At 34.1% G+C, this 12,893-nt stretch overlaps 2 protein-coding genes across 4 annotated transcripts in view; one reads left to right on the top strand and one right to left on the bottom strand.

The window, feature by feature from the left end:
• Positions 1-12,893, top strand: part of LOC136340127 (putative gustatory receptor 28b) — a 287,924-nt gene that overhangs the window by 100,330 nt on the left and 174,701 nt on the right. The gene's annotated exons all lie outside the window — the stretch shown is intronic.
• The window catches only part of LOC136340112 (uncharacterized), a 66,764-nt gene continuing 64,353 nt past the window's right edge, over positions 10,483-12,893 (bottom strand). For both annotated transcript variants that reach the window (XM_066283888.1, XM_066283889.1), the window contains one exon: positions 10,483-12,711. In XM_066283888.1, the coding sequence (XP_066139985.1) occupies positions 12,630-12,711 (82 nt within the window). In that variant the 3' untranslated portion in view covers positions 10,483-12,629. The remainder of the gene's footprint in view (positions 12,712-12,893) is intronic.

Here is a 12,893-nt window from a genome sequence, read left to right as displayed (position 1 = left end):
TAATAAAACGATTGACTAGGTGGTAAAGATTTCGGACACCAAATTCCACAAAAAAAAGCAACTTCTAAGCTCAAACCACTAAATCAAAGTAAAGTAACCAACGCCAATAGCAGTCGGTCGCACGACTAAATCAATAAGCGGCATACAAGATTTAAGAGAAACAATAAAAAAACTGAAATTCTGTAAAAATGTACGAAATACGAAGATAGAAATGACTAAACAAATAAAACATTTTCGGTCGATAAAGGGATAGGCATAAAAACTGACACAAAAACATACGAGTCCATCTATAGACCTTTGTTAGAGTACGGACACTTACTACGGGCAAATGCAACGGAAAACCGAAACAATACACACAAATAACAGAACAAATTGTACTACGACTGACTACAAAGATAAGGCACCCAACCAATTAGTCTACGAGCGCAAACACATGACGAAAATCACTGAAAGACTAAAAAGACAATTGTCGCAACTGGACCATCCAGCAACCCCTTTGCCTTGCAAAACAATAGCCCTTTCTTTTCCTTTCAAACACTGTATTAGAACATTTCGAAACGTAATTTATTTTCTTCTATTTTCTTTTAATTTTATGAATGATTAGTTCCGAGGATAGTCCCAGAAGTACCGGATCTGACGTGTAGATGGCGGTTCGTTTGTTAAAAATTTGCGTATATTACAAAGACCTAACCTTAAAAAGCTTAAAGCTAAAATGCTATATTGATTTGTGTTTGTTTTCGACCCGTTTTAGAGATTTCGTGAACGAAAAAAATGGCCGTTCATACGTGATTCAATACTTTCATTTAAGAGGTTTATTATTATAACAAGGTATTGTAGCATTTGAGCGAAGAAGTTAGCAAAGGAAATCGACCGCATTTGGCGAAAATGAAGTCTTGTTTCATCAAGACCTCGCAGCAGTCCATACGTCCATGATCGCAATGGCCAAAATTAATCAACTTGATTTCGAATTTTTTCCTCATCCACGTTATTCGCCAGATTTAGTCTCCTCGGGTTATTTTTTATTTACAAACTTGAAAAAATAATGAAGAGGTTGAGTCCAAGGTTAATGCCTATTTTGATTCATTCGAAACTTCTTACTATAAACAGGGTATAGACGCCATAGAACATCACAGGGAAAAGTATGCCAATCTTAAAGTAGACTCTGTCGAGAAATAATGTAATATTTTCCGATTATTTTTTCTTCCAGTGTTAGGCCTGGTACCTCTGAGACTATCCTCGTATGTACCTGTAAGTGTTTTTACGGCAAGGGCAAAAAGGCCAAATGGTCGGTGGCCTCTTTTTCCGAAGAAACCTATTGTTCACTACATAGACTTAAGAGAATCAGCCTTTACCACAATGAGTATCAGTCTCTTATACATCGTTTGAATCTTGTTAGTAAAAAGCGCTGAACCCAATTAATCTATTAATTCTACGTCTGTAAAATCTGAAACAGTTTGGAGAAGACAAAGTGCCCAAAGCAAATATCTAAAGCAAAAAAGGGTATTTTTTGCTGACACCATTTTTTTTCTGTTTGAACAGGAAAAGTAAATATATCCACTCTTTTATCTCTAAAATACCGAAAATGGAACAACGTATCGTAGTTAGTTAACGACACCAACATTGGGTCATAAAACGTGTTTCCAATTTTTTACCCACGTGCAAACTCGTTTTTCTGCTATGTTCATTACTGTTCATGCAATATTGCAGCATCAGTTACACGATATACACCATTACGATCCTCGCCATGCGAACGTGTTAAATGTAGCAGCAACCCCTAATTAAAATTTTCCAATAAGCTTCGTTTACGACCTAAATTTGCATATAATGCCTCTAGTATACATAGCATGACATTAGAAGTGAACGAAGATCCGCAACGAGAAAGACGTCTTGGAATGCAACAGGATGGTGTCTTCGAGGACTACTAATCATTACGAATAATGCGAGATTATTAATTAAGTGGGGGTTCATGTTATGAAATAAATAATTCATAATGTCAGTGGTAAAAATCCGTTTAAAGCATTCATATGAATGGAAAATGCTTGCGTTAGTGATATTTCAAATTTAACCATAGCTTTAGCCTATTAGGTAAAAACTATTTTTGTGAATTGATTTGCAATTGTTAAGGGTGTTCCTTCGATAAATGAAACACGACAAAGACACTTTGTTTTATGTAAAAATGGACTGTATTCACTATGCACTTATCTCAAAAGAATGTAAGAATCTTGGTCTAAGTAAAGAAGAGGGAGAATGCTTATTGGGCGGGTTACACGATATGATTCGGATCACATCCCGACACCGACGTAGCTTTCACCCGACAAGACAAAAGGAAGAGCAGAAAAGAGAGCGAAAATTGCTCCGATTATCCCTTAAGTACTAACCCCGAAGAATTCCAACCAGGGGCGCACAACCACCAAGAACCATTATGAGCTATGGCTACACCGAGTCCCATAACTCGCGGCCATCTGGGGAATATCTATACTAGTCGCTTTTCTGGGAATATCGCGGGTCCAACAAATTGACCATCAAAGCAATAGTCCCGATAGAGAAAGCTTCTTTTGACTAGTGGCACATTCCCCAACCAAAGCGTACCCTTAGCTTTGGCCTGATGGGCCATGTGGTCTAGCACCCAGATGGTATTCTCCAAATAAGTATCGCAGTACATAGGCGTAACTTAAGGGAATAAATGACAGTATACAATAAACCTAACATTAACAACAATAAAAATAAATAGAAACAAAAGTCAATAACTTAAAGTCCCTAACAGCAATTGTGTTTGTATTTTAAGTCAAACACAAATTTTATACTACCATTTAAGGACTTGTGGTAAGTCATGTAACCATTATTTTTGTACAGGGCGGATTATAAACTCTTTTAGAAAAAAATCACAGATTTTTGAGCTGCGCTGTATTATAAAAACTGTTCCTGAATAGTGTTATAAATTTAACAACGTATTTTAAATCCCGAAATACAACGAAAACTTCGAATAAACATATATCGAAAGGTGCTTCATTTTCGATATACAGGGTGCAAAAAGTTAGTTTCTGCCGTTTCTGATATTCTATTGACATAACATTTTCTATCACACTATAATAGTGTAAACCGGACTAAGGATTTTTTATTGACGATCTAAGAGTAAAACAAAAGAGAAATAAAAACAGTAGACAAGAGGACAACAGTAACTTCAAATACAGAATTAATTGAACAGCGATAATATATTCGATAACGAAATAATTTAAATTATTATCATATAACTATTATTACAGAATTTGTTCGAGATGATCGATCGATTATCATGTCGCCGTAAAAATCGCCGAATATTTCCCAAATTCTGAGCAGTTATTCTAAGAGCAGAATTTCTTATTCGCTTTAGAAGATCTTCTTGAGCGTTTATCAGAGTAAAGTACACATTTTTTTTCATAAATCCCCAAACGTAAAAATCTAGAGGTGTTAGATCGGGCGATCGAAGAGGCCAAGCAATGGGCACTCCTGCCCATCTCTGTGGATAGTTAGCATTTAATCCGTTCCCTACCACCAGAGAATAAAGCGAAGAACTTCCGTCTAATTACGCTATTAACTTACGTCTGCAATATTAGCTAAATGTCTCAAGAAGTTTAGGCAGCTATAAAAGATAAATTGACCAAAATATGAAACTTCAACACCCTGTATTTTTTTAACAAAGCATTTCAAGAGCATTTTTCGAGAATAATTTATAAAACAAATTAATATTATTTTTATGCATAGAATATTTGGTTAAAATACTGCTGCAAAAAAAAACCGGACACCCGGTATATTTATATGAAATTCTCGTCATATTTTGTAATCTAGGATATGTGGTTGAATTTATGGCACTATAATCAGTGACACTTTGTATATTGCCATTACTTCTATAAATCTATTAATATTAAAATCATATTTTGAATATGAATTCTGTTTTTCCGGTAACAATAATTTACGATATCCGACCAACATATTCTCGAATTCTGATTCGTCCTGATCATACACATTTTCAAACAAATTTCTTTGTCGATTTTCCGGTGCGGAATTCGCTTCGTGTCCTATAGTACTTCGAAACTTATACAGGGTGTCTCTAAAAGGTCTGTACAAAATTCTACCACAGATTTCTGAGGTCAAAACATAATGATTTAACCCAATTTATCTTAGTCCAAAAGTGGACGGTTTTCGAAATACAGGGCGTCAAAGTGAAAACAAAAAAAAGCAAAAAAATTAATTTCCTGGTTGGGAATGCTGCTATCTACACAAAATGTCGTATCGGGCGGTTTTTGGGGATAAGAAATCAGAATCCGTTTACATTTTCGAAGCACAATGTAGAGGGCGTTGTTAGCGCTCGATGAACCCTCTTTAAAAGGGCATAACTTTTTCATCACCCGGTATAAAATTTATTTATGACTAATCTTGTGTTTTCCTACATTTTTTAAGGAACAAAGGTCTCTTGTTAAAAATCTCTACGAGCCTTCCTTCTTCAGATATTTGAAGCTTAAAGTTCGCTGCATGTCTTGAACAATAATTTTAATGTACTACATATCTATTCTTACAGTTGGATCGAAAAAAATCAAAACTTAAAAAGTCTTCAATTCTTATCCTTTTATTTAAATCTTCATGTTTTTATTTGTGCATACCAATTTTTTGTTACTTATTCTGCTTAAATGAAATTGGACCTACTCGTACCTATTATGAGTAGTATAGGTGTTGTGGATTATTAAAGGTGCTTCAAAATTGTGTGTAAACTTTCAAATTTTGTGCAAGTTCAATTTTTAAAATGGCCGAAGTTTACACAAATGTAGAAATAACAGATATGTTATTAGTTTATGGATTTTGTCAAGGAAATGGTCGCTAAAGTGTTAGGGTGAACAACGAATGGTTTCCAAATCGACGCATATCAAACCACCAAACATTTGGTGCCATCGAGAGGCGACTTCGCGAAACCGGCAGCTTTATTCCTGTATCTGCTAATTATGGACGGGAACGTAGGACAAGGGTTCCTGAAATTGAAGAAGAAATTTTTTTTTGGTACCATGGCCACCGCGCTCACCGGATTTAACTCCGATAGATTATTTTTTACAGGGGACTCTAAAGTCCATGGTATACTTCACGGCCATAAATAGTGAAGAGGAACTATGGGGATGAATTCAAAATGCAGTAAACATTTTAAAGAACGACAACGAATTGATGAATAGAGTACATTTTAATTTCTTGCGTCGGATTAATCTTTGTATGCAAGTCAATGGTGGTCATTTCGACCATCTACTAAAAGTATAATTTTTTCGTGTTTATGTTTGGTATCTATGTTTTCAAGTAATTTGTAACCTGTTTTTAAGTTTTGATTTTTTTCGATCCAACTGTAAGAATAGATATGTAGTACATTAAAATTATTGTTCAAGACATGCAGCGAACTTTAAGCGTCAAATATCTGAAGAAGGAAGCCTCGTAGAGATTTTTAACAAGAGACCTTTGTTCCTTAAAAAATGTAGGAAAACACAAGATTAGTCATAAATAAATTTTATACCGGGTGATGAAAAAGTTATGCCCTTTTAAAGAGGGTTCATCGAGCGCTGACAACGCCCTCTACATTGTGCATCGAAAATGTAAACGGATTCTGATTTCTTATCCCCAAAAACCGCCCGATACGACATTTTGTGTAGATAGCAGCATTACCAACCAAGAAATTAATTTTTTTGCTTTTTTTTGTTTTCACTTTGACGCCCTGTATTTCGAAAACCGTCCATTTTTGGACTAAGGTAAATTGGGTTACATCGTCAGGTTTTGACCTCAGAAATCTGTGGTAGAATTTTGTACAGATCTTTTAGAGACACCCTGTATATCTCTGATTTGAAACCTTTCGTTTACATAGATGGTTGCCTAAGTGATGGAAGGACGATAGACGATGCTCTGCATCCTAAAAATATATTAATTATTATACAGAATTTCGCCTATGTAAACTAGATTGGCTGCATAACTCTATTTGCCCATATCCAGATGTAAACCCGCACAATTGAGCTTTCGAAAAAGGTTGGATTGAAGGTTTGAAAACGAGTAAAAAACGATCCCATTTTATAGAATTCCATTGATCACAAGGATGTGCTATCTAGGTGTGGATAAAGATGAATCTCAAGTCAGAAAAAGCCTTGAACTGTCATGTGACCCGTATTTCTTACTATTTCAGTTCTATTCTTATGTCATGTAGTAAGCGATGTATTACACATCTCAGGTGGCTCGAGTATTCGCTCCGTTGGGTTTCTTGAGGCCATCCGTCTTAGCTAAAATATGGTCCAACAGCTATGGCTTTGTAAGATATATTGGAATTAGTCTATTTGAAAAACAAATGATTTTATTACAAATCATTCGATATTCGTTCGAAATTTACGGAGGAGGCACTGATGATTCCATTTAAATTTCGAAAATCATCCTCAACCCTCAAAATGGATAGTAAAATAAAAGTATCAAAGTGTAATGGAAACGTTCATTTAGCTGTATTATACAGGGTGTCTCGTATTAGTAAGCCAATCCGCTAACCCGATATTCCTTATGCGAAAATAATTAGATTTTCCTTATGGCACTTTTTCCTTTGTCGCTTTATATTCGATAAACAGGGGTTTGAACTTATCAAAACAAAATTACTTTTTTTAATAACTTGGGAGTTTCTTAAAATATTTTAATGAAAATTTGTAGTGATGTATAGTTCGATTAGGCGCACATTTCCTATTATCTGCATAAAAAAAACTGTCGATACAATGGGGGAAATGGGGGGTCGTATAAACGTTTTCTTTACAACATTTTTTTGCGCACGCCAATGGCGTATTTGCTTAATTATTCAAATTAATTGTTTCTTTATTTAGATTTCTTCAACCTTTTAAAATTTTATTATACAGCTTACTTTAGAAGCTATTTAAGCTCATTGAACCCCAGTATGTGGCTTTCATTTTTTATTTATGCCGAGAACACACATGATTGCCGCTTTAGTACTTGACGTACGTTGCACTTATTAATGTTTTGATTTTCCAATTGAAAAGCAATCATTTTCGTTCTATCGCCCGCATTGTTATAGATAATTTGTAAAATTTAGTCTTCCTAATGTGGTTAATTAAATAAATAAATAATGGAAGCGACTTATTTGGGGGTAATAAGCTGAAGTATCTTCCAAAGTAAGCTCTAAATAAAAATTTTACAAGAATGAAGAAATTCAGATAAAGAAACATTTAATTTCAGTTGCTCAACACATTCACCATTGGCGAATACAAAAAAAGTTTGGGGAGGAAATGTGTACACGACTCTCCATTGTCACTATTTTTTCTTCACATTTTTTTGTCCATGTGATAAGAAATGTACGCCTAACCGACCTATACATTACTACAAGTTTTTCTTAAAATATGTTAAAAAACACCCAAGTTAATAATAAAAGTTTTTTTAAACTAACTTCCACACCCTGTGTAATGCATATAAAGCACCAAAGAAAAAAATGTGATAAGGAAAATTTAATTGTTTTCGTATAAGGAATCTCCGGTTAGCGGATTGGCCTAATAATACGAAACACTTTGTATATAAATAGTTAAGTAAAAAAAAATTCAATTATTCTTCTAAAAATTCTTTATTCTATATAGAGCATTTATTGTTTCATATTTATTTTTCTTTGATTTTACTGGCTTATATGTCATACTCGTAACAATGGAGTTTTGTTGGTATTGTCTAGTTCTATAGATATACAGCCTGTCCGGTTTTCGTTGGACAGTGGCCGTATCTCGATAAGTAGAGCAAGTAGCAGCTCCGGACAAAAAAAATTATTACTAATGTGACTATGAGAAATCTCTGGAAAATATTTTCAGCTTCGTGAAATCGCCGTAAGGGGGCGTAGTAGAGACGGTAGTTTCTTAAAATCGACAAATCTATACTGAGTCACTAGTTAAGTAGCACATTTTAATTTACTGTCAATAAGATTACATCATTCTGAAACTTTTTTGTTCGACACATAATTTCATAACTCACATAATAAAAGTGGGGGAAGCCGATGAATCATTTTAAGTTCAAACTATCAATCTCTGTTTCTAATTATCCGATTTCAGTGATTCTGTACTTCATTGTGAGGAAATTATAAGTCGATTTAATATTCACATTGACCAAAAATCCATAGTCCAGAACAAAATCGCTAGAGGGCATTCTTTCAGGTAATAGCGGTTTTCTTCATTTTTCTTTAATAAATCAAATGGAACTATACTGTTTTCATAAGCCCATCTTGTAAAGCTTTAAAAAACCTACACTTTTCCCGAAAGGCGCATTTCAATATTCTTTTTCGTTTTTGACTTATTTATAAATAACTGAATTGAAATGCGGACAGGCTGTATACATAGAGCCATATTCCCATTATAAATTAAAATTTGTGAAGTGCTATCCTTGCATAAACTTGTAAAACAAAATTACACAAAAATTATGCAATTTTAGAATAGGTAATCAACTCTGAACTTTGTTTTTTTTTCGATGGAGTTTCGTAAATCATCGAAATAATGGTAGAGGGTATCATTTGAAATTTTTAAGTTGTGGCCATTTATTGATTTTTAAATTGGCTCTATTTTTGCGAACGCCTTGTGGAAAGTATTAAGCAAAGCTTGGAGGCATACCAAAACATGGACGTTCTACATTAATGTGGCAAAAGAGAGTTTCAAAATACTTTTCCGTTTGTCAACAATTAGCAATTTTGCAGGCATTTACAACTCTCACTTTTAACATTCAATTACACATATTTTGAAAACTATTAATCCTGAGAACACCAATATATTGATAAATTTGTATTAAAATTGAACGTAGAATTCAGAAACGCAATAATAATTAGGCTGTTCCATTAAAAAAAAAATACTTTTGACATGCCCTGTATAAATGAGAATAGTTGTAAAATGTACCTTATAAGGTTTTACGTTTAAGTGCAAAAACAATTTTCGATTAAAGCCATAAATAAGGCCGTAATCGTACGACGCACGCTTAGTGGACACACTCTGTATAGCTCGCTCCAGTGTGAACAGGATAAAATAACACAAGATGGGCGAAATGTCATCGGTTTGTTATGACAATTTTGTTTGTTATTTTCAATTGTTACTATATTCTTTTGTGTTATCACGAGAAAACCCTTTGAAAAATATCCGAGTTTGGTGTTCTGTCGGCTGGGTGGTAGTGTGAGATTCACCGATGCGCGCACACCCACTAAAAATTTCGAAAATGGAAGAACTCTTCCGACCTGAAACTGCCCCAAAACTGTCCCTGAGGGATGTATCGTGAGTATCTGAAATTATTTTTCTTTTCACTGATCTTCTGCTGCTTCTCGTTTCGACCTTTATGTGGCTTCTGACGCCTATTTTTGCCCGAGAGTCGGAGTTCTTGTGGTGATGCAGAAGGTCGTCCTTTATCTATGGTCACTCGTCCATTTCCTAACCACGCCCAACGTCACTCCTCGGTCGTCGGACGGAAATCTCTAGACCAACGTGGTCTGCGGCTAGCTGTTGTTAATGTCTAAGAGATTTTCATTTACAACATCTCTAAGTGAAGTATTGCACGTTTTACAAATTATTCCGCTCTACAATCTCTCAATTTGTCTCCCATTTCTTTATTACATTACGCAAATTGTGTGAAAATGTATTAAACCATTTTCAAGATATTGCGTTGTCAAACTTCACCTTTCATTTCAACAAACTTCGCATACGACTAGTTTTAAATTTGATCTTAAAATTCTCTTGCAGTTTCATCGATTTTGTTACGTAGTTAGTATGGGGTCGCAAAAGTTGCATCTACACATTAGGTATCCTAAAATAAAATCCAAATATTTCGGGTGGTGGTTGTAGAGATTAAAGTAGTAAAAAAGTTCATGTAAAAATGCCCTAAAAATTGCTCATTAAAGCGACAAAAACCGCTTAAAGTTGGAACTCTGAAGATGATTTTTTCGCAATATTTTTAAAATGGTTTACGCTAAAATTATGGAATTCGTTACACTTTAATAAGTTGGAATAGGAAAACTTTTTTGTGTTAATAGTTGTAGATTTTAGTCAGGAGCGTCACATACAGGGTTTCCTACGTAAACCCTTCACTAATTCCTTTATAGCATTCCTTAATTCATTAAATAAAATGACTGAATCGCAAATATTTTAAAGTAAAAAGGTCCTCTTATTTAATCTTGTTGGGATAGACCGTTTTCCAGAAAAATGAATTTTTATATAATAAATCGATGCAAGAGTACATGCACCTATACCAAATTTCATAGTTTTAACGCAAACCACTTCGAAAATATTGCGAAAAAAACCCTCTTCAGAGTTCCACTTACAAGGACTTCTAACCTATTTAAAAAACAATTTTTGGAGCATGTTTATATGGACTTTTTTTAATATTGTCATCTTTAGAATTACATCCCAAAATATTTCGACGTTACTTCTAGACACCCTGTATAAATAAGTAATATGAGAGGGAATACAGTAAAAAAAACTCTTGTAAGAAATTGTAAAAAGCGATGATTTTATTAATTAATGTTGCTATCTATTATACAGTGATACCTAATGCTATGTAGTTAACAAAAGGAAACTACATATTTGAAATATCTTAGAAAAGCCATAGTCTATTAGATAGGTACTCCCAACACCGACAAAAAAAATATAAATAGATTGAGCAGATAAAATGGCAGTAGGAAAGGTGCTTTTATCGGATATATGAAGGTGCATTGAAAGGAAAAAACATATGGCACCCGCTGCCCTGTCCATGCCTATACAATGAAATAGTGCACATGTTGCGTGCACTCACTAAATAGTACGTAATTCTTCGATGTTTCATAGGAAGGTACGCAGGGATTTAATTTGACATATTGTTAGATAAACCTAAGTTAGAAGAGACTTCAAAATCAGAAAGGTATACAGGGTGTGCTGCAAAAAGCGATCAAACCGCTAGCCACAGATTTTTTGAGCATGAAGAAATCTAAGGGTAGCAACTGGATCTCTGGTTCTCAAAGCTTGATACAAGGTGTTAAAGTTTGACTTCAACTATTTTTTCTCCATAAATCCTAAACTTTTGGAAATGTAAAATCAAAATTTGGAAAATTTATAACAAACAACGAGTCTACATAAACAGACTTTTCATTTATTGGTCTGGTCAGACAGGGTGATAATTTTTTCTAAATTTTCCTTCTATTTTTTGAATCCCCTTTTTGCATTTCAAGCCCTCCTAATTGCACGTCAATGATAATTAGTCAGTATTTAAATTACCGGTTTCTTTTTTGAAACTTTCGTATATCTCTACATTATGGTAAAAATATGGTTAATAATCTACTGGAATTGAGACGAATCACTTTGATTTTCACCATAAACTATTATGTCTGAGGAATCAAGTGAAACCCCTAAAGCATATTATGCACTTTTTAGGGAAAAATTTGTGTGCTCAAAAAATGTCATAAATATCGAAAAAACGCGAAAAATGTTGAAAAATGAGCAGTCAATTCGAATATTGACAAAAAAGGAAAGTTTAGCATGGAAAAACATGGCCCGGCCGCAAGCCAATATATCTCCTTGTTGATTTGAATAAAATAATTGAGAAATGTATTTATGCAGATTCCAATGAGTCCTTAACTCCTAATCCTCAACTTAATATCTCGAAAAATGTAGGAGTTTTGAGAAAATTCAGAAAATTGTAAACGAACTTTAACACCGCGCATGTCGTAAAATGTTGAGACATACGAATGTATTTTACTACCTTGACCAAGAACACCCTCTACCAGTGGTAGGTACTTAAATAAATGTAAAAAAAACCGCTAAATAGGGCTAATAATATTTAGTATTATTAAGTACAAAACATGGTTATCACAGCTAGTTACAAGTAAACTTATTTTAATACATGTAGTATTCTCATACTTATGCAGATTCAAAGACATTCTACATAGAATTTTAATTAAAGTAATTCTACGTAGAAGGTCGAGAAAAAGAAGAAACCAATCTGCATAAATATGGTCAATTTCTAAGTAGATAAGCTAGAATAAAAGAGTAGACAATTACACTAACAGCTGCGCTTGTTGAATTTGGGGGGTTACTACATTAGTTGAATTATTGGGTTAAGAATAGGCTTTATTCATTCGACTTCGACAAATTATGGTTCGATTACAATTTTTGTAATACGTATTAACTTACGGGTCCCTAGAAGAGCGGTAGCGTAATTTTCCATCTTCAATCATGGTGTTGTCAGCGGCTATCTGAACTAACCTGAACTAACCTAAAACCGCATGAATAGAAAACACCATAGGGCACCGATTTGTTAGGAAATAGTACTTTTAATAAAAATTTTAAGAGTCCATGATTTCTCTTTATACGTAGGGTATAGTGTTTGAGATCGAAACGACCACAAGCAAACAGCCAAGTACGTGAGGAGTCCTGTATTAACTCATGGAGAAAGCTGTTCGATCAATGACTCCTCTAAGTACGTACCTATGCAGTCACAACAAACAGTGAAATACTGGATCTTCGTCTTAAATAAAATTAAGTGGAACTTTCTTTTGCACTAAAAGCCGAAGACTAAAATTACCGCTTAAGTCTTAAAGGAAGGTCAGAATGGCAATGGCAACTGAGATTATTTTCTAAGAATATTCTACAGTTATTTAAATGCTACTTGTAGCTGGCTTCGCTTTCGTTGTCTCCAAACCATCCTTTTGCAGAAGGCCCCATGAAGCTCGTCTTGGCTTCACTCCTTTATGGAACAAAAAAACCTTGTAAAGTTACAGGATAAAGACTGCATTGACAAATTGACGAAGCCGTTTTAAAAATTCAAAGGTTAAATATGATTGGTTACCTATATAGTTTATAACGCTGAAAAATAGAATATAAAGCCTTAGAAAAGAAATTAAGATAAAAATTAAGAAATTTGAGGAT

The sequence above is a fragment of the Euwallacea fornicatus genome, chromosome 7 (assembly GCF_040115645.1).
Source record: "Euwallacea fornicatus isolate EFF26 chromosome 7, ASM4011564v1, whole genome shotgun sequence".
NCBI classification, from domain to species: Eukaryota; Metazoa; Arthropoda; class Insecta; order Coleoptera; family Curculionidae; genus Euwallacea; species Euwallacea fornicatus.
This window is presented reverse-complemented; position numbering and strand designations above follow the sequence as displayed.